The sequence below is a fragment of the Canis lupus genome, chromosome 25, assembly GCF_011100685.1.
Source record: "Canis lupus familiaris isolate Mischka breed German Shepherd chromosome 25, alternate assembly UU_Cfam_GSD_1.0, whole genome shotgun sequence".
Lineage (NCBI taxonomy): Eukaryota > Metazoa > Chordata > Mammalia > Carnivora > Canidae > Canis > Canis lupus.
In genome coordinates, this window is record NC_049246.1 from 35,225,142 (window position 1) to 35,247,616 (window position 22,475).

Sequence of the window (22,475 nt, forward strand, 5' to 3'; positions counted from 1 at the left end):
TACACAAACTTTTGGACTTTAAGGCAACTCCCGAATTATTATTTCAATTCATAGTTAAGCACTTATCATGTGTTAGCTACTTTTATATAAGTGTGTCATTTACTCAATGAGATATGCAGTGTTTCAGTGGGGTGGACCTTTTTTCCCCAGTTAGGCCATAAATTCAAGGGCAGGGCACCAGGGTCTATGCATCCCTCATACAGACTCTATGTTGAATGCGTAAATAAAGAAGGCATGAACTCACTGCAGCAATATCACAACAGTCAAGGAGTAGAAACAGCCTAAATGTCCATCAAGAGGAGGATAAAGAAAATGTGGTGTCAGATGGGAAGAATTAATACTGTTAAAAAGTCCATACCACCCAAAGCAATCTACAGATCCAATACAATCCCGATCATAATATCATTTTTCACAGAGCTATAACATGTGATCCCGAAATCTGTACAGAACCACAAAAGATTCCGAACAGCCAAAGCAATCTTGAGAAAGAACAAAGCTAGAGGTAGCACCCTCCCATATTCCAAAGTGTACTACAAAGCTATAATCAAAAATAAATAAATCAAAACAGGTGGTACTGGCATAAAAATAGACAAATAGATCAATGGAAGAGAATAGAGAGTCCAGAAAAAAAATATATGGTCAGTTACTCTATGACAAAGAAGGGGAGAATGTAAAATGGGGGAAAGACAGTCTCTTTAATAAATGGACAGATCGGACAGTTATGTGCCAAAGAATGCAACTGGACCACTTACACTATATACAAAAAGAACCTCAAAATGGGCTAAAGATATAAGCTATAAAACCTAAAACCATAAAACTCTTAGAAGAAAACATAGGCAGTAAGCTCTTTGACATTAGTTATAGTGTTATACGTGTATTTTTGCTCTGTCTCTTTAGGCAAGGACAACAAAAGCAAAATAAACAAATGGGATGATGTCAAACTAAAAAGCTTTCACACAATGAAAGAAACCATCCATAAAATGAAAAGGTAACTTAATGGAAAAGGATATTCCCAAACATTATATGCAATAAGCAGTTAACATCCAAAATATATAAAGAATTCATAAAACTCAATATAAAAAAAACCTATTGATTTAAAAATGGTCAGAAGATCTGAACAGACATTTCTCCAAAGAAGGCTTCCAGACAGCCAACAAATACATGAAAAGATGCTCCACATCACTCATCATCAGGGAAATGCAAATCAAATGCATGTTAGGCTGTATCACCTCACCCCTGTCAGAATAGATAGTATCAAGAAGACAAGAATAACAAGTGTTGGTGGAGGATGTGGAAAAATGGGAACCCTTCTGCACTGTTGGTGGGAATGCAAATTGGTACAGCCACTGTGGAAAACAGCATGGAGATTCCTCAAAAAATTAAAAATAGAATTACCATATGATCCAGCAATTCCACTTTTGGGTGTTTATCCAAAGAAAATGAAACACCAATTTGAAGAGATATAGGCACCCCCAACGTTCACTGTGGTATTACTCACAACAGCCAAGATATGGAAGCAACTGAAGTGTCCATCGATAGATAAATGGATAAAGAAGATATGGGATAGCCACACGGTGGAATATTACTTAGCCATTGAAAGGAATGAAATCTTGCCATTTGTGACACCATGATGGACCTAGAGGGTATTATGCTAAGTGAAATAAGCCAGACAGAAAAAGAAAAATACTGTATGATTTCACTTACATGTGGAATCTAAAAACCAAAACAAGGGCAGCCCGGTGGCTCAGCGGTTTAGCGCTGCCTTCGGTCCAGGGCCTGATCCTGGAGACCCCGGATCAAGTCCCACATCGGGCTCCCTGCATGGGGCCTGCTTCTCCCCCTGCCTGTGTCTCTGCCTCTCTCTCTCTCTCTCTTTCTCTCTCTCTCTGTGTCTCTCATAAATAAATAAAATCTTTAAAAAAATAAAAATAAAAACAAAACAAATGAGTAAACAAGAAAAACAGAAACAGGCTTGAGTGCCTGGGTGGCTCAATGGTTGAGTGTCTGCCTTCAGCTCAGGTCATGATCCTGGGGTTCTGGGATCGAGTCCCACATCAGGCTCCTTGCAGGCTGTTTGCAGAGAGCCTGCTTCTCCCTCTGCCTATGTCTCTGCCTCTCTCTCTGTGTCTCCCATGAAGAAACAAAAATGAACATCTTAAAAAAAAAAAAAAACAGAAAGAGACTCACAGATACAGAGAACAAACTGATGGGTGCCAGAGAGGAGGGGCTGGAGAGATGAATGAAATAGGTGAAGGGGATTAAGACATATGCTTTTCTGGTCATGAAATAAGTAAGACACAGGGATGTAGTGTACAGCATAGGGAACGTAGTCAACAAGATGGTAACAACATTGTAAGGTGAAAGATGGTAACTAGACTCACTGTGGTGCCCATTTTGTAATGTACATAAATGTTGAATCACCATGCTGTACTCTTGAAACTAAGAGGATATTGTATGTCAATTGTCCTTCAATTAAAAAAATGTGTTACACAGGGGAATATTATTCAGCCTTAAAAAAGAAGGAAATTCTGTCATATGTAGTATGGCAGATAAATCTTGAGGGCATTATTTTTTTTTAAGATTTTTTATTTGAGAAAGAGAGAGCACGCATGAATAGCAGGGAAGGGGAGAGGCAGAGAGAGAGTCTCAAGCAGACTCCCTGCTGTGCACGAAGCCCGAGACACAGGGCTCCATCCCAAGACCCTGAGATCATGACCTGAGCCGAAATCAAGAGACAGACATTCATCCAACTCAACCACCAGACGCCCCTTAAGGACATTACGTTAAGTAAAAGAAGTCAGTTACAGAAAGACAACTACTGCAGGATTCCGCGAACATGAGCTATTTAGGGTCAAAGAGGTAGAGTGGAATGGGAAGTTGCTAACCAACAGGCATAATAAAGTTTCAGTCAAGCAAGATGAACCAGCCCTAGAGATCTGCTGTACAAGCCCACGGTCAGCAATACCGCACAGAACACTCACAAATGTGTTCAGAGGACGGGTGTCACGCTAAGTGTTCTTACCATAATACAATACAGTTTTTAGAAGTAAAAGAAGGAATGAAGGAGATGGATTGGCCCTGGGGGGCTGGACAGTGGGGAACAGGGAAGGAGCACCTTTGAAGAAGTTGACAGCAAAGCCAGCTTTGTTAATGGATCCATCGGAGACGAATTTGAGCCAGAGGCGGCTGGACGTGCTCTTGATGTCATCTGGCTTCTCATAGCCACAGTAGCGCCCGATGAGGGTGCTGGTCTCACTGTGCCCGTCGCGCACCTCCAGGTAGTCATAGGCACAGCTGTCGTGGCGCTCGATCTGAGGGTCGGGGGCTCAATCAGTTGGAGGAGCTCCGGCCGCCAGGGCCCAACACCAGGAAGGCCCCGGAGAGATGGGACTGAGGGGTCCCTGACCTACCTCAAAGGACTGGAAGGTGAGGCCCACGTGGAAGCCTTCAGACACCTGGATCCGCCAGATACAGACTTTGCTGGGTCGGTAATCGTCGGGGTAATTGGGCGACTGGATGTGGCCATTGTCCTTCTTCACATCTCCCCCACAGATGGCTTTGGGGACACAGAGTGAGGTCAGTTGGGGTGCTGTGCCCAGATCAAGGGCCCCTCTCTCCCCTCCTCCAGACCTTCCCACATCCCCCCAGCTTCTCAGTGTTCCCCCACCACCACCCCTCCGCCACCCAGGCCTGGCCAATCCCACCGGGATCTCTGCTTCCTCCCTCAAGGGCCCTCAACCTTGCCCCTGGGGCGCCAGGATGCCCAGGGACCCGATATCTGACTCTTCCCTCGTCACTCTGTCTCCTACCTTCGTAGACAGCGAAGAAGCCCTTCCCAACCCAGTTGCTGCTGCTTCGGAACTCCACCCAGAGGCGGCTGTCGGTGGAGACAATAGGCTCGGGTAGTTTGCCCCCACAGAAGCGGCCTGTGCAGACAGTGTGGACAGAGGGCAGTGAGGCCTGAAGCGGGGTGCTCTCCCCTCCCTGCTCCAGGGGTCTCAGGGTCTCTGGCCCTGCTCTGCAGTTGGCACATGATCCCAAAACCCCGCAGCTGGCCTGAATCTGGTCCAAGATCCAGTGTGGCCTTGAAGAGCAAGAGAGTACTAGACTTCTAGAGGGTTCTGTCCACTTGAGGGATGGAATATGAGTTCAGGGAGGAATAACCAGCTGTATCTGTGTTTTATTTACTTTTTTTAAAGAGCATCTTACCATCATTACTTTTCTTATTTGATCTCCACACAAACAAGTCATCACCAAGAATGAACACAGTTTTCTTTGTACATTACAAATGTTTTCATTTGACCACACGCACAAGATGTCAGAGGACCCCAAGTAAATCCTACTATCTAGTGACTGGGTCAGAAAATATACCCTTTGAAATAAAACCGACGAGAATCCACGTAAGCAGATGCAGTTGGCCTTTTGTGGAATTCTTTGTAGTCAAGGGTCAACTGGGGATGACTTGTGTGTTCCAAATAAGATTGGGTGTTTCCCAACCTTCAGCAACGGACAGAGGGTGCTGACCTAGGAATGTAAGTTATGAAAAAGAAAGTGGAATCTTGGAAACACTAGCATGTCTGCAGGAGGAAGCATTGAAATGATGGCTGCTTTGGGTGACTAATAAATATTCAAATATCAGAAACTGGGGGGAAAAGAGATGGTTAGCAATGATTCATCAGCTTGCATCAGGCCCAGGCTGTGGAACAAAGGTTCTAATGCTAATGAGCAGTCCTGGGCTACTTAGGAATTTGTCCAGATTGGAAGAGGAGAATTCATGCAGCTCCACAGGCTTGAAGCAGAAACCTCTCTTGACCCTAATTCTATGGCATTAAAGCACCTTTTGTCTTATGGTTCTGACAACTCACCCCCTGCTTACCAGTCCCCTCTCCACCAAGCGACAAAGTAGCCTGTGCAAACAGGTTGGGGCCACTGGGCCAGGTAGGTAGCCCTCTGTAGTGTGCCAGGCTATATTATGGGCCAGACCTTGTAGAGAGAGAAAACGGAGCCTCTGAAATTGCCCAGATGAGGAAGAGAGCCTGGAATTGTGGAGTTGCACCTGTCTGTCTCCCTCTGTCAACCTGTACGACTCCCAAGACCCACACATTGAGAGTCACCTCTGAGGGAGGCCCAGAATCCCGTACCAAGGACCCTGAGGTCCAGATCAGGGAAGGTACTTGCCCAAAGTGCACTTAGTGATACACTTAATGATGTATCACTAAACTAGAAGGCACTAACTCCATCAAGACTCTTGGCTTCCACACCAGAGTGGCCAGATCACCCTTGGCCAAGCTTTGGGTTCCACAGGAGGATGAAGAGAGTGTGAAATAAGTAGTTCTAAGAAGGAATTAGCCGCATTGAAAAGCCTTGCATAGTGAGGGAAATTGTCAACAAAACAAAAAAGCAATTTACTTAGTGGAAGAAGATATTTGCGAATCATACATTGGATAAGGGATTAATAACCAAAATACATAAAGAATTTATACAACTTAATATCAAAAAAATAAGCAATCCAATAAAAAATGAACAGAGGACTTGAACAGACATTTCTCCAAAGAAGACATATAAATGGCTAATGGGCACATGAAAAGATGCTCAACATCACTAATTATCAGGGAAATGCAAATCAAAACCACAACAAGATGTCACCTCACATCGTCAGATTAGCTAGGATCAAGAAGAAAATGATAACAGGTTTGAAGAAGCAGTGATAGGGGAGCCCTTATGCACTATTTGGGGGAATGAAAATAGCATGGAGGTTCCTCAAAAATTAAAACTAGAACTACCATATGACCCAGCAATTCCACTTTGGGGTATTTATCTGAAGAAAATGAAAACACCAATTCAAAGAGGTATGTGCACCTTCACGTTCATTGCAACATTATTTACAACAGCCAAGAGATGGAAGCAACTGAAGTGTCCCGCTGTAGATGAACAGATAAAGAAGATGTGGGATAGCCTTACGGTGGAATATTACTCAGCCACAGAAAAGGATAAAATCTTGCCGTTTGTGACAACACGGATAGACCTAGAGGTCATTATGCTAAATGAAATACCGTATGATTTCACTTATGTGTGGAATCTAATAGCAAAACAAATGAACAAACAAAAAAGACTCAGATACAGAGAACAAACTGAAGGGTGCCAGAGGGGAGGGGGTGGGGGCAGACAGACTAGCTGTAAAGGGATTAAGAGATTCAAGTTTCCACTTGGTCTTAGGCAGAAGGCCGAGAAGCCATATGAGCTTTCGAGTATAAAATAAATAAGGCATGGGGATGTAAATAGGGCATGGGATATATAATCAATAATATCATCATAACACTGTATGGTGACAGATGGTAACTAGCCCTATCCTGGGGATCATTTAGTAAAGTATAAAAATATCCAATTACTATGAAGTCCACCTAAAACTAAGAGGATAATGTATGTCAATCAGATTTCAATTTAAAAAACCCGTAGGGCTCAGCCGCAGAGAGGCAGGAGGTAGGTTGGTGCCAGTTACCTCGGAGGGGTGCCTTCCTCCAGAAGCCGTCTCGGACCTCCACGTAGTCATACCAGCACAGGCGGCTGCGATACAGATCCATGGACGTGAAGTTCAGAATGATCTAGAGGAAATGGGAAGAGTAGGAGGGTCACGCAGCCCCCACACCTTACCAGCCTCGCCTGCCAGCCCATGTGGCGGCCTGCCTGCCCCTACATGAATAGCGAAGGGGTCCAGAGGATGTGTTCCCAGCACAGAAACATCACCCCTCTCCCCAGCTGTCTGCCAGCTGTCTGTCAATGACAGCCAGTGTTCTTCTTGGACATCCCAGTTCTCATTTTACCGATCCCCTTAGTGAAGCCATTGCTTCCAGTTACTCCTGGCAGTCAACTGAAGTAACTCAAATCCCAGCTCCTTTAGAGGGATGAGGTCTCAGTGACAGGAAGGGCCCGAACTTCTTCTCGGCCTGTGGGTACCAGGGGCTCTGAAATGGGAATGGAGGGTCCAGAGAGGAGAGGCAGAGAAGGACCAAGTCACATATTTAATGAATGCTGGTTGCAGGCAGGGAGTCATGCTGGCTGCTGAGGAGAATTCCAGATCTGAATCTTTCCTGTGAATGGGCTTAAGGTCTGTCCCTGCCAAGGGGCTTAGGATTCAGAAGGATGTATACACATGAAAAGCTCACTTAAGTGAAAAAACTCAGATCCACACACACAGGCCTGGGTTAGAATGTCACCTCTGCATTTCCTGCTGTGAGTCCTTGGCTCCATCACCCGACCTCTCTGTCCTCAGCGACCTCGAGCATAAAATGAGGAAAGGGCATCTCGCCCTGACGTAGCACCTCACAGCTACAGGAACTGCCTTAAGTGCCTTCTGAGCAAACAAATGGTCAAGTAATACTGGAGGAATGTTCGACACTTTGATAAATACTCTCCCCAGCAGGTGGGCATATTAACAGGTAGAGGAGCACACTTTCCAGGCGGGAAATTGCTTTGGTAGTTTCCAGAATGCATCCCAAAGCCTTTTGTTTATTTAGAGTCCAACAAGCGGGGACTCCAGGGAATGGTTCGTGGTGACCTGAGAAGTATGTACAGAGGACAAACGATGGCCCAGAGGGCCCACCTGTTGTTAGATCTAGCTGGCTTCCCCATTGGAGAAAAGGGGGACAAGGAGATGTCGTCCCTCCGGCACGCTGCAGAGTTGGAGGCTGTCAGAGCAGAGGCAAGAACAGTCTATGGCCTGTGTCAATATTGCAATGGTCAATGTTCAGGGAAGAGCTCTGGCTGGAGGTCACTCCCTGACACTGACTCTCCTTCAGAATTCTTGGTGATTTCAACATCCACCTAGACGACTATTCTGGTTTCCTGGCCTCTCCACCATGACTTCCTCTCTCTACTTCTTCTCGGCCACACATGGCACATCATGCCCTACACTTTGTTATGATCAATAACTGTGCATCCTCCAACACATAATCTCAGGTTAAAGGACCCTACTCTCCAACCACTTGCCCCAAACTCTCCTTGATCACCCACTCTATACACTGAGTCCAACAACTCTTCCAATTCACCATGACCATCAACCTGAGCCAACAAGGTTTTCCTGCCTTTTACCTCCACGTACTCACATCTCTCCTTGGCTAGCTTGGAACTCACAGCCCATCCTGCTTCTTTTCTTATGACTCGTACATGAGCTGAAATGTGTTTGGGGATGTGTTTATGAATTGTGGCACTCTGAGACGTACTGAGGAAGATCATGTTTAGTTAGAAAAGTGCACTATACGGGATCCCTGGGTGGCGCAGTGGTTTAGCGTGTGCCTTTGGCCCAGGGTGCGGTCCTGAAGACCCGGGATCGAATCCCACGTCGGGCTCCCAGTGCATGGAGCCTGCTTCTCCCTCTGCCTATGTCTCTGCCTCTCTCTCTCTCTCTCACTGTGTGCCTATCATAAATAAATAAAATAAAATAAAAAATTAAAAAAAAAAAGAAAAGTGCACTATACTACTCTTGATGCTAATTATTAGTCATCATTGAGAGTTGTTATTATGAAGATAAAAGTCCTGACATTTTTTGGAAAACTGAAGTTGAAAATTTGTTCTGGCTCTTGCTCTGGAGACAGACAGTGTGTCCAACATTTCATCTTTCTAGAAAATGACCAAAGTAGGACACAGAAGAAGTCGTAAAGGCTGGGGGCAGTCACCCCACTTCAAAGCAAATCCATGGTCTACCTTTTTCATCACCTCCTAGCATAGGACCTCAACTCTCTTGTTCCTCTTCTTCATCTGAAAACTGCATCCCTGGTTAAATCCAACTTTCTACCTATTCTATGCCTCTTCCCAGATGGTCAAAGGTCATGGTAGAGAAAATACATTTGAAATGTAAGACTGGTGACCTCCACTGGGACCTTTGCGATGCCAAGATACTCCTTTTACACCTTCCCCGTCTCTCCTTGAACCACCTGTTCCTCTTTTTTTTTTTTTTTTAACCTGTTCCTCTTCTTGATTCTCAGTCCTGGCCCTGCCATCATCTTTTTTCAAGATTAGTTCAGTAGTTTCCACTCTTGATCTTGCTTCCCACCACAGCAGACCTTTCATGATGTAATCGGATCATATCCTTTAATGCATGTTATTCAGAGTAACATCCAAAGTCTTCACCGTGTCTTCTAAGGCCATCTGTGGTCTAACTCCCTGCTATCTCTCTGACTCCATCTCCCCTCAATTTCCTCCTTGCTTACTTGGCTCTGGCCACATGGGCCTTGCTAGTCCTCAAATGGACCACTCCAGCTCCCGCCTCAGGATCTTTGCACTTGCTGCCTAGAAGTTCTTCCCAGATATCTGCCCCATGTGCTCCCTCTCTTCCTGCCCATTTCTACTCCAGCTCACTTGACATGAATGAGGCCTTCCCGGACTATCCCACATGGAACCTCCACCTCCCTCCTTTATCTCCAACTGCTGATTCCTTCATGACACTTATTACCACCTGACCTGCTGAATGTACTTTTTGTTTGCTTGTCTGTCCCCTAGCCCTGCGAAAATGTAAACCCTGTGAGGACAGGAATTTTGTTTAATTCATTATGGAATCTTCGGTGCATGGCACGTAGTAGTTGCTTCATAAAAATTTCTTGAATAGAATTTTGCTTTTTGGAATCTTTTTTACAGATATACTCGCCCAAGTGCGTAAAGCTCTAAGTTTTGAGATGTTTATTGCAGCATTTTCAGTAATACTAAAAACTTATAAAACACTTAAGTGAAACATCCATCAATAGAGACCTTCAGGTGATGGCTAAGCAGTGAAGAGAAACGGGGATGACAGCTAAGCAGCCATGAAAATGTCTGAGGTCAAACGACGTGTGGACAAGGAATCATGACCACAATTCACTGCTGGGGGGGAGGTGTATCCCTGGGTGGCTCAGTGGTTTAGCTCCTAGGGCATGATCTTGAAGTCCCGGGTTCGAGTCCCGCATTGGGCTCCCTGCATGGAGCCTGCTTCTCCCTCTGCCTGTGTCTCTGCCTCTCTCTCTCATGGACAAATAAATAAAATTGAACAAATAAATAAATAAAATCTTAAAAAACAAACAAACAAAAGAAAACCACCAATTCACTGCTGAATGAAAGGCAAGTTACATAAGATCATACATATCCATACACCCAGTACACACATGCTTGGAAGGATCTAGAAGGAGGTAGCAGGTTTACCAATGCCTAGTTGTCTCTGAAGAGTGGGATTTGGAGGATCCAGGGGGAGAATATTCACCTTTTTACCTTATGAATTCCTCTATTTTTCAAAATCCTTACAACATGGATATGTCATCTTTATATCTGGCAAACAACAAAAATATCTTTTAAGGAGTTGCCGGATGGAAGAAGGAATGCAGAGGGCCCAGTGAGAGCCCTCTGGTTCCTCAATTTATTCCCTTACCACTATTCCATGTGGCCCACCGAGTCTGCCAATCGATGTGCTCAGCAGCTGTGCTCAGAACAGCAGCAACTTTCCCTTCATCCTTGGAAACAACTGGCTCTGTCCAGGGCGGATGAACTCACACCCTCTGCAGAAACCACACCCAGCCAGCGCGACCCCACAGGGCCCACCAGAGACTTCCTCCATGGCAGAAGGAGCCAGGGGCCATCTTACTCAGGAGGAAGAGACCTGTGCTGGCGGTTAGGGGCATCCTCCAGGGAGGCACAGCCGTGGCTATATTGAGACCAGAGATGTCTAATTAAGAGTTGTAACAGCTCCTGTCATGTGGAGACAGCTGTGCTCTGGTGGCAGAGGCACTGCCCTTTGCCAAAGAAAACCTGGTCGGCTCCACCACTTCCTGGCTGGTGACTCTGGGCCTGTGGCTTGCCTTCTTTGTGCCTTGGCATCTTTGTCTAAGACATGGAGGTGATCCTAAGGAGCTGGGGGATTAGAAGATACAGCGTGCAGAAGCTCCAAGTGCACTCTTCATATAGGAAGTACTCCTCACAATTGCTGGATGCTATCAAGGAGCCATTGGGACAATACGTCAACTCCTGGGGACCCAGAACCTGGTTTCAGTCTGCCTTTGCCAGACCACCTGAGGCTCATCATTTAACACCTCTGTGCCTCCATTTCCTTATTCGTAAGATGGTAATGGTAATAGTGCCTACCTCATAGGACTTAGGGAATTAAGTTAATATACGTAAAGTTTGGAACGCTGACACACGTATGTGTCACACATACAACATACATACAAGCCATGTATATATACTAAAGGGTATGCCACTCAGAAAAAGTTAATTTCACTTCCAGAGTTGAGTTTGCTTAAGATTTTGAAATTTTAAATAGTTCACGCCAGAATCTGGAAGTAGGGATGCCTGGGTGGCTCAGCGGTTTGGCGCCTGCCTTTGGCCCAGGGCGTGACCCTGGAGACCTGAGATCGAGTCCCACGTCAGGCTCCCTGCATGCAGCCTGCTTCTCTCTCTCTGCCTGTGTCTCTGCCTCTCTGTATCTTTCGTTAATAAAAATAAATAAAATCTTTAACAACAACAACAACAACAACAACAAAAGAATCTGGAAGTAGAGGGAGACGGATGGGAAACCCAGGGAAGAGGACCAGGGATTACTCAATTAATAGATTAAGACTAAAAGAAAAAAAAAAGATTAAGACTACAGAATGATGGGGTGCCTGGGTGGCTCAGCTGGTGAAGCATGTGCTTTCAGCTCCGGTCATGATCTCAGGATCCTGGGATGGAGCCCTGGGTTGGGCTCCCCAATCAGTGGGGAGTCTGCTTCTCCCTCTCCCTCTGCCCTTCCCCCTTCCTGGTGCTCTCTCTCTCTCTCTCTCTCTCTCAATCAATAAAATCTTAAGGAAAAAAGACTGCAGAATGATAATAATAGCTAGCATTGATTGAACCCCCACCACGAGCTAGGCGCTGCTCTAGTCACTTCACATCCATTAACTCATCTAATCCTCGAATCATCAGCCCCATGAGGAGTCACTACCAGCATAGGCCCACTTTACACATGAGGGAGGCAGAGTGGTTAAGCAACTTCCTGGAGATCGTACATGCAGTAAACAGCACAGCAGACCTGAGTCAGACCCAGGCACTCTGGCTCTTACACTTCCATCCTTAACCACCACTCTATGTGGCCTCCCTAGGCCTGCCGCTCAATTCTGCCCAACAGCTGTGCAAAGAATGAGGGTCAGCTTTCCCTTCACCCTGAGAGCCCCGCGCCCTTCAGCACGGGGAAGCAGGGACTCCAGGGAGGGTCCGGCCCGGGCCCTGCAGGGCAGGGAGGGCTTGTTTCTGCCCAGCTGTGGAACGGGAGGTGGGGGTTGAGGAAGGCATTCCAGGGGAGGCGGGATGTGGGTTGGATCCTGAAGAACAGGCAGGCTATCAGAAGGCAGGGATGGGAGTGAGGGTGGACACTGCTGGATCCAAAAGACATTTTCAGCTCTTATCTTCTTGGCTCCTCTGCAACAATAGACCGTGGTCTCCTGAAATTACTTTCCTGCTCATAAGGAGCTGGCTCCGTTGCTTGGGAAACACTGTAAGTCCTCTCTGGGACAGCTGCTAATGACGCACAGTATAGAGACGTGAGGGCCCTAAAAGAAGCCTTCCAAAGTGGCTCTTTCTTGTCTGACATATCCTTACACAACTGTCTAAGAAAAAATTTACGTGTCACTTGAACTCCTGGCCATAATCGAAGTTGAGAGCAGGGAGAAACAACCTCTCAGCACAGAAGAGACATCCAATTGCACCCACAAATGCAGGCAGGTTTACTCAAGGGTGACTGTTGAAAGAGCGTAGACTTTGGAGTCGGACAGTCCTGGAACTGAACGCTGGTTCCACCACCACTGTCTGTGTAAACTTGGGCAGATTTACTCAGGCCCTCTGAGCCTCGACATCCTCATCTATACAGAAGAGATGATAGCACTGGTGCCACAAAACTGATGTGAGGAATAACGAGGTCATGCACCCAAGATGCCTGCTACTTTACTTATGCCTGGTACATAATGGGTACACAGCAAAGAATGGCTGCTGTGATGTCATGATGCCATCTTCCCTGGCTCCCCAAGGTCTGTAAGCCCTTAAAGGGCTTCTGCCCCCAGGGGTCCATCTTCAACTCACTTACAACTCTACAATTTCATCTAGGACTGTGAGTTTTACTTTTTCTATTTCTGCAACCACACACTGATGGATCTGGAATCTTTCTCTGTAGCTTCCTTTTCTCCCTGGAGCTCCAGGCAGGCCTCTGAAAAAAGATGGGGAGTCTCCTGGGAGAGGTGGAGGAACAGGCCCAAGGCACAGAGAGCCTCCTGGGACCAGGCCATGTGTCTACAAGAGATTAGGGCCAGCCCACTCCAGCTTGGAAGCACAGGGAAAGAAACTGATCCTGACCAAGTTGCCATATCCCTGCTGACCCAGCAAATCTTCTGAATAGGAAGGACAGCAATGCTCTACCCTACTCTATGTTCCTCGGGGCCAGGACTTTCCATCCTCCAGTGCTGGGTGAGTAGTGGTCACACACGTCTGTGGACAGGCGCTTTAGCAATTGTTGCTATGGGTCAGGGCTTTAGAATACACAGTATTGCAATCACGGAGTTTTGTGTCATAATCTGTTTTCTTGGTCAAGTTCCTTAAGTTTTCCAAGTTTGTTCTCTCATATGCAAAATGAAGATAACATTAGCACTGGCCTAAAATGCCCTTGTGTTAATTACAACACATAACACATAAAGAATTTAACACATGCCTGGCTGATCCTGTGCTCAATAATTGTTAGCTGTTGGGAGTTTTTTGTTGTTGTTGTTATCTGCTGTGAGATCTCCAAAAGGCTACAGTAGTGGACACCTTCGGCAGAGGATGAAGGAGGCCAGGACATGGTCAGAACAAGACAGGAAAAAGGACAGAAATTTTTAAGTTTGATTCTGAATTAAAAAAAAAAAAAAAGAACAAGGAGGGGATGGGTTCACTTTTGAGGGAAAAAGAATGTTAACTGAGAGAGGTAATGGAATTACTCAATCCTCAATAGAAGTCTAGCACAAATGAGAATGATATTCAAATCACAAAAAATAAAATAGGCACAGTTGGAAAGGAAATGGAAACTGCATCATATTGGAGGAGAGTCAATGAGCACCTCTTTAAACCGGCTTTTGCCTCTAGGCTCAAAAATGACATCAGAGGACACTCAAATAACTTACAGATGTGATCAGTGTCTGTAATCTTGAGAACTCAGAACAAAAGCTTTGCCAATTTTCGAAAGGGGTGTGCGTGTGCGCGCACACGCGCGTGTTGGAAAGAGGGCTTGGAAGGAATTCTGGGAATTGCAAACCACGGAGTTGAATGTCAATCTCCAATTAAACAGATGGTCTGCCGCCATTTAGAAAAGAGATACTTGATTAATAGGAACTAGTTTGGGTTCACTTGAAACAATGCACATCAGACAAACATCATTTCCTTTTTAAAAGGCGTTTTACCAACTGGTGGAACAGTAGGTTTGATTTGGTAAGGCAATCTGTCTACATACTCAGCCTTTATCCCTGCTACTTTCTGTACCAGGGATAATAAAGACAACAAAGGCGTGGTCTGAGAAGCTCACTTCCCAGTCAACAAGGTAGTGACTTGTGGCTGGATGGTAGTGACATTAAGTGGTGTCATAGCCAGGAATAACTCTGCCCAAAGTCTGCAGATGAACTGTGTCAGCTCTGAAAGGGATCTTGGATCTGCTTTGATTCGTGTCATATTCAATGTTTTGATCAAAGACCAGGTTCCGTGCAGCCCGGATGGCTCAGTGGCTTACCGCTGCCTTCAGCCCAGGGCATGATCTTGGAGTCCCAGGATCAAGTCCCACATCAGGCTCCCTGCATGGAGCCTGCTTCTCCCTCTGCCTGTGTCTCTGCCTCTCTCTCTCTCTCAATCTCATGAATAAATAAGTAAAATCTTAAAAAAAAAAAAAAAAAAAGAAAAGACCAGGTTCTGAAGACCCAGAAGACATGCTTATCAAGATCTCGGGACAGAGAAAGGGATGGCTACCTGCTGAATGGTGGAATCGGATTCCAAATGGTCTTGTGAGCTGCTGGAATGAACACTGTGATCAGGAATAAAATCTAGCTGGGCTCCAGACTGCATTATAGTACATTAAGTACCATGTACCAGTCGAGGGAAATAAAGTGTTAAAGTTGATTCTTGGAAATGATCAAGAGGCATGGAAGGACATGGAAAGTCCAGGGGTGGGTGAGAGGTCAGGATTCGACATGAAAACCCTGTGGGTGAATCTGAGGAGCACTTGGAAAAGTGCCCTTGGGGTAGCAAGCACTCTGTGTGGGTCAGCCTTCCTTTACAACTCCTGGTGGAAAGCCCTCCTCAAGGTAATGCTCCCTTTCTTGTGGGGTGAGTGGGTCTATGTTCCCCACATCTCCACATAGTCGACTATGCTCTCGTGCTCTGGGGTCCTGGCAGAGGCGGGCATGCATGGTTACCTTCTCCCCAGGCGTGACTGAGATGCGCCAGACGCAGTGCATGTGGGCAGAGTAGCCATTGGGGTACTCGGGGGAGGAGAAGTTGCCTGTGCTGTCCTGTAGGGTCTCTCCGCAGGCTGTCAACAAAAGGAAATGACTCAACTACTGGCTGCAGACACCCAATCCCCCCAACCTTCTGGCTTCCCTCCCTGATCCCTGGCATTCTTTGGGGGACAGAAGAACGGCTGAGGAGAGGGGGAGTCTGGGATGGTCCCGTCCATTTAAGGTCTGCTCCCTGCCTCTCACAGAGAAGCTCACACTATCTGACCTCTCTGGCCTAGTGCTGCAGGATGTCAAGGCAACACAGTCCAGAGTTAAGGTCAAGCTCCTTTGATGGCCTCACCCTACCTCACTCCCTGGGAAATGCTCTGCTGGTCCTCTTTACTGCCCCTGCTCCCTATTCTCCCAGGTCCCTGGAAGGTGTGTGGGGCTCAGCATCTCACCACCTCCTGATCCCAGCCCTGGTTTGGTTCTTAACTAGAACACTGCCCCTGCCTGGGTGCCCACACCTCCATCACCAGGCAGCCTCTGGCCTTCTTTAAGAGTTACAGCTTTAACCTCCTCAGCCCCAGGCCCTGGCCACTGTCTGCCTCGGGCTCTGTCCTCCCCACCTCCCTGTCCCATCCAGACCTGGGCACTTGTAGAGCTTGCGGGCCTGGGCAATGTCCCCCTTGCTGAGCCGGGTCCTTTGGCCAATGGGAGGTTTCACCCCGTTGACCTCATACTTGGGAACAATGGTGTCCAGGAAGATGCCCCTGAGGAGGAAAAGCCCATCCTGGGTGAGAGTCTGATGGAAGGAGGGGTGGGGTGCCTGTGTGTACCCAAGGTCATGACCCTGCCAGAGCCCAGACATTCCTCAGTAGGGTCAGGGACGGGTGGAGATAGCTCACCCTGTCATTATGCTGCCCACTGACCAGCTGCCACCCTGCTCCGTGGCAGCCACACTGCTGGAGCCTGGGGGAGCCCCAAGAATACTCTGAGAGGTCAGGGACACAGGCTCCACATGCCCTGGCCACCTGGTGCTCCGGATCAGTCTGGGTCCCGTCCCCAGCCTCAGAACAGCTTGGGACCCTGAGTGAACTTGTGTCCAGCCTCATCCAGCCCCTGCTTCTGTGACTCCTAATGCTGGTTCAGCTGTGATAGAACTTCTCCTAGGACTAACAGGGCCAACGCTTCATCCTCCTGGCACAGGCTGCTTTTGACAAGTTCTACTGTGGCCAGACCAGATCCTGGGGACAGCACCACAACTCCCGATCTATCAGTGTCTCCTGTTCCCCCATCCCCAGTTCCTGCTTGCTAAGTCCTGGGTGTTCCCATCTGGGAGGGGCAGCACCGAGGGGAAGCAGGCCGCTCTTCACCTCCCCAGGGCCCCTGACTCACACCCAGCTGGGTGGAACTCGGCAGGGGGTAGGGTGGGATGTGGTGGGAAGCTTCCAGGGGAGGTCTGTGGCTGTGGGATGGGGGTGGGGGGCGGGCAGGATGACCTCACCATCATTCCTGGGTCTCTGTGCCCTCAGTCTGGAGGCAGGGAGACCAAGGAGGGCCACTGTTTGTGGGACAGAGCAGGAAGCAGACAGAGAGTGAGGAGAGAGGTAGGCATGGGAAAGGCCAGCCTGGGAAGGGAGCCTGAGGAGGAGGAAGGAGGGGCCAGTTCCTACACTCTGCTGAGGAAAAGCTGTGGGTGCGGAGGCTGGACCGCTACCTCTGGGGGTTCTGGCTATGATTTCTGGGAACGTGGGCCCAGGAAAAGGAGGAAATGTGTGTGGGCTTGTGCGCAAGGGAGAGAGGCTAGTCTAGGGAAGGAACCAACCTTTGTACGAATCAGCCAGTTATAAAAAGGCAGACCGATGAGAAAGGATGCCCCCAATTAGAAAACTGTGCCTCTTTTGGTGCACAGATGAGGAAAAAGATTAGCTTCCTTGGGCTGATATGGTTCTGCAGCCATGGCATATATATATATCTATATATGCCCGGCAAAGTAACTGGATTTCAATCCCCTGGGCCAGGTGCCCTCGGAGTACATGGTATTAACCTTCGTGAGTCCAGGCCATGCCACGGACCCACCATGGAAGGGGATAGCAGGGCAGTAGCTCCCACAGGTCCTCTGCTTAGGGGCTGCAGCCACCCAGAAGCCCACTCTTATCCTTGGTGAGTGCCCCAGAAGGGCAGCACAGTGCCAAGTGAGAGGCCCAAAGAGAATGGCCCACAGAGGGCAGGACTGGGCTGCCCCTGAGGAGGAGGCCAGGCCCTATCTCTCACCTGGAGAACGTGTTCCGGGCATAGTGCATGATACTGTCGAAATCATAGGTCTCCCCCAGGGACTCCACCTCCTGCAGCTCCATCTTCAAGAAGTTATACTCCTGCCCTGCGAAGACCAGGAAAAAGGTGTGGGGGGTGGGAGGGGTGGGTCTGTGTGGGATGCAGTGCCACCTTTTCAGGGTGGGGAGTGGGGTCCTCCCTGTACTTGAGAGGTGCCCCCCTACCTGAGGGTCCAGGGAGCAGCCAAGGGAAGCCTGGGGGGTAGGGGCGGGTCTCTAGAAGAGTCTGTCCAGCAGAGGGGCAGGGTCAACGAGGACTGGCTGGAGGGAAGGCTCAGGGAGTATGGAAAGGAAGCACCCATTTCTAGAACCACAGGGAGAGGAAAGCAGGGAAGCATGGAGGAGGCCTGGGGAGGGAGGAAAGAAGCAGAGGAGGGAGGGGAGAGGCAGCCAGGAAAAACAAGAAAGAAAAAACCCTTAGAGGAGAGACCAGGCAGAGGGCAGAAGACCGGGGAAAGTGAACAGAAAGGCTGAGGCGGCATGGGAATGTGCCAATTCCCTGCCTGCCTCCCCCACCCCAGGCCGGGTGGCTTCTGTGTCCAGGACCAGGCCTCTCCCAGCCCCCCAAGCAGCTCCACAACTGATCAGTGGTCTCAGAGCTGCTCCGGGCAGGGTAAAGCTGCCCCAAGTCAGGGACCAACTTGGGCCTTGGGCAAAGGGCTGCCCACTAAGTGGACTGACCAAGAGTGAGGGCTCCAGGCAGCAGCTCCCACCCCCACCCGAGGCCCTGGAGGGCCGGCTGGGGCAGGTGTCAAGGTCAAGGTGCTACCTGGCTGGATGTTTTCACGCACGATGGACACGTGGCGGTCCCGGTCCGGCCGCGTATGCTCGTGCCAGAAGCCGATGACGTGGCCCAGCTCATGGACAACAATGCCGAACTTGTCACAGTTCTTGCCGATGGAGATGGCCTGTGGGCCCCCGCCACGGCGACCCACGTAGGAGCAGCACCTGGAGGGCGGGGCCAGCTCAGGGGGGCGGTCCCGAGCTGGGGGAGTGCATCCACTCAGGGGCCGGGCGAGGCTGCCAGGGGGGCGGGGCAGTGAGGCGCGTGGGGAGGGATCTGAGCGCAGAATGCCCAGGCTGTGTGCAGGGGTCATGGCCACAACCGGGGTGGTTCCTGGGGAGATGCCCCAGGATGGGGGGTGGGGGAGGGAGTGGAGGAGAGACAGAGGGCGCAGTGTGTCAGGCCACGTCGGGGCAGCAGCAGTGCCCAGGGCAGGATATGGGTTGGGGTGATGGCAGATGGTGCTGCGCCCAGGGGCCCCTGCTCACCCGCAGGGTCTGTAGGTGAAGACAATATAGCTGTCCTCATCAGTGCGCTCCAGGAAGGTGACACAGGTATGCTTCTCCCAGTGCCTCATGGCTTGCCGGAAGACCGCCCTCTGGCTGCCTGCCAGGACAAAGGGGGCCAGGTGGTCACAGTGTCCAAGGGCGCCCATCTCCACCCATTGCTAGGGTGTCAGCCTCTCCTTGCAGAGATAGGCAGAAGGCACCACTCGTACCACTATGCACAACCCGGCTGTCCCGCGGCCAGGCCCAGAGGCAGCTTCAGCATCACACTCACCAGTGAAGTTTCCCCCAATAACAAAGGGGATGACCCCATCGGGCCACACCCGCTCTGGTCTGGATGTTGCTGCCCGCCGGCTCCGGGACCTGCTTCTCCATCTCCCGCGGCTTCTCCTCTGCAGCTGCCCACTAGTGCTCTGGCAGTTGAAGGCAGAAGAGTTTCCTGGTGTTGGAAGACGACCACAATAGTAGTAAGTGACTGAAGGGGAGGAAGGGGAAACAGATTATAATCGATCCTCATTTTGGGGAGGATTCCATATTCGCCCACTCACTAACATTTATTTGTAACCCCCAAATCTATACCCTCAGCTCTTTGATGCTTATTCGCTGACATGCACAGAGCAGGGAAAAGTATGAGTCATCCACATACCCAGCCGAGGTGGAACAAGGTGATGCTTTGCCTTCTTGTTTCAGCTGTCATACTGTAAACAAGCATCTTTTTCGTAGTCTATTTAGTGCCACTTTTTTTATTTTTATTTTTTTGCATTTGGGGGCTTTTTCTTGGTGATATTGCTGCTTAACATGGACTCCCTACCGCCCTGACAGAGCTGAAGCACTGCAGTGCTGTCTGGTGTTCCTAAGTGCTAGAAGGATTTGATGTGCCTTATGGAGAAAATACATGTGTGTTACATAAGCTTCACTCGGTCATGAGTCATAGTGCTGCTGGCCATAGTTCAATGTTAACGAATCAACTATGTATTAAATAAGGGGTCTTTAAATGGAAACACACATAAGACAGGGTTACCTGCTGATCAGTTGATGAAAATGTTATGACAAGACGCTAGCGGGAACTGAGCATGGTATTTCTCCTAGGAGTGATGAATGGCTCAGTATTTGTTAATTCAGTGGTCGCGGTGACTTTATAGAACAAGGTTATTCTATAGCTCTATTCATAACTACCATGGACAGCAAGAATTGACCATAAATGAAAAAGAGAACCATAGTATACTCATTTCCGAGGAACTATAGGGGGTTGGTACTAGGAAATGTTCCCTTCTCACCTAATAAAGCTTCTTCCTTGTGGAGCATACAGAACTTGATGTCTTTAAGTGTTCCCAAACACATGTTCTCATGTGGACTAGTAGCTCTCTGGGATGCACTGGGCAAGTGCCACTGTGTATATTTGACAGATGAGGAAACTAAGGCCAAAGATTTGCCCAAAGTCACCTGGTGGGTTTGTGGCAGGCCCAGGTGCTCCAGCTCCTCCATTCTGCTTGTACCATGTCTGCTCATCCCCTCTCAGGCCAAATAAGCCTTGCTAGTTATCAGGCCACCATGTCACCCTCCAATGCCAACTGTTCTGTGGGGTAGTTTGACCTTTACTCCATGGTTGTGCATGCCAGGATCCTCCCTCGTGCTAGACAGGACAATTGCCTGGTACCAGCAGAATGTGTGCAGAATGGGCTCTAGGTGAGAATCCCCATCCTTGGCAATGGGGCATTACCTGTAGGCAGCCCCATGTTCCAGAGCAGTGATAAGGCTGGAGAGAACTGAACCAGCCCATGCCCTGATTCCTCCTGTTGTCTCACCCATTCACAAGTGCCAGGTAGGTTGCCCATTCCTTAGGCCACACCTAGAGATAAGAAGGACGCATCCCTGACCTTAAAAAGCTTTGGGTCTAATTGGAAGGATAGACATAGTTTAAAAAATCATTGAAATGTGCTTTGCCGAGTAAGATAGTAATGTGGTAAACAGAGAGCAGAGAGAGAGAGAGAACAAATGGAGGTACAACCATGCCTGGATGATGACCAAGGGTTTCACCACAGAAGCTCTGGAGATGGGCTTCGAAAGATACATAAAAGCTTGCAAAGTGGGAGCACGAGAAGAAGCCAGGAGGGATTGGGGTGTTGAGCAAAGAGCCTCAGATTTGGAGTAAGAAGGCTTGGGTTCCTTTCCAAGCTCTGCCACTGACCAGCTATGTGATCTTGAATGAATAGTGTGACCACTGTGAGTCTTAATTTTTTTATGTGCAATGCAGGAGTTGTCCTGACATCTACCTTTGAAGGTGGTGGGGGACAGTTAAGTTAGATAATGCTTTTGAGAGTACCTCATAAACTGTAAGCAAAAAGAATCTCAGTTCTTAGTTCCTGGGTTTGTCTATACTTGTTACTTCTCTGGGGAAGGGATAAAGATATCCCCAGAGAAGATAAGCCATTATGCTGGGTTCAAGCTCATAGCCTCTGTCCTGAGAAAGCCTGGCTGGGAAACAGGGAGATTCCTTGTTTCTCCAATTCTGGAACCCATTTCTGGGACATAGGAAGGCCAGCCTGTACCCAGTGTACCTGCAGTTTTGATGGAAGACCTGTGGGTTGTACGCTGCCTGAGATCCGCAACCTGCTGCACCTGGAAGGCTGTCAGGTCCTCCTCATCCAGGGCAATGTCCCCAAGGAAGGCAGCTAGAGAGAAAAGAAGAGGCCGGGGGAGTTAATCCTTCCACCCAGTACTGACAGTCTCAACCCCATGGGCACCCCCGTGGCAACGTTAGTCTTCAAATGCCTTCTGAGGAAGAAGGGAGCGGTGGACTGGCTTTGAGGATCACTTTGGAGTTGGGAATCCAGCCAAGCTGATACCCACCCCCTACCAGAGGAAGACACAGTCGTGTCACCTTTCCTATCACTCAGCAGCAAATATTTAGTGAGCCCCTTCTGTGGACCAGGTACCACTCGAGTGATTAGCAAGATAGAAGAGGTCCCTGCTTGCACAGAGCTAACCTTCAATGACACATAAGTAAACAAACACTGAACTCGAGAATTCCAGATGGTGATGAGTGCTATGAAGAAAACAGAAGGGGGTCAGATAATAAAGTGTCTACTCTGTGGTGCTATAATCATAAAGCTGTGCTGAACATGTGGTATTCACTCAACAAATGCCATTTCAATTAGATCGAGGGGAGGATGTGAATAAAAACTGGAGCAGATAGGCATATTGGGGAAACCAGGACGTAACAGGAGCTGCCCAGCTAGAGGAAGAAGTTGAACCGTACTCAAGTGACCTCTATTCTGAGGCTCAGGGTCCCCTCTCTGGAGGAAGAAAGGCCTGGGGCAGGGAAAAGCCCCCTGAAAAGGCCATTTTGATTTCTGGGCCTGGGGAGAGATGTTTTTGGGGAAGAAGGGCTAAACAATCTGCCTGCCTGTTGGGA

General features: G+C 48.6%; 1 protein-coding gene across 5 annotated transcripts in view; it reads right to left on the reverse strand.

Moving 5' to 3' along the window:
* The window catches only part of BMP1 (bone morphogenetic protein 1), a 43,628-nt gene that overhangs the window by 14,572 nt on the left and 6,581 nt on the right, over positions 1–22,475 (reverse strand). For 3 of the 5 annotated variants that reach the window (XM_038573862.1, XM_038573864.1, XM_038573866.1), the window contains exons 2-12: positions 21,619–21,732; positions 19,335–19,535; positions 19,043–19,160; positions 18,540–18,718; positions 17,712–17,817; positions 16,083–16,207; positions 15,414–15,529; positions 6,500–6,602; positions 3,810–3,926; positions 3,411–3,556; positions 3,116–3,311 (exon numbers count right to left, since the gene is read on the reverse strand). In XM_038573862.1, coding sequence (XP_038429790.1) covers positions 3,116–3,311; positions 3,411–3,556; positions 3,810–3,926; positions 6,500–6,602; positions 15,414–15,529; positions 16,083–16,207; positions 17,712–17,817; positions 18,540–18,718; positions 19,043–19,160; positions 19,335–19,535; positions 21,619–21,732 — 1,521 coding nt within the window. Of the gene's footprint in view, positions 1–3,115; positions 3,312–3,410; positions 3,557–3,809; positions 3,927–6,499; positions 6,603–15,413; positions 15,530–16,082; positions 16,208–17,711; positions 17,818–18,539; positions 18,756–19,042; positions 19,161–19,334; positions 19,536–21,618; positions 21,733–22,475 lie in introns of those variants that run through there. The other 2 variants (XM_038573863.1, XM_038573865.1) reach the window with 2 other exon arrangements.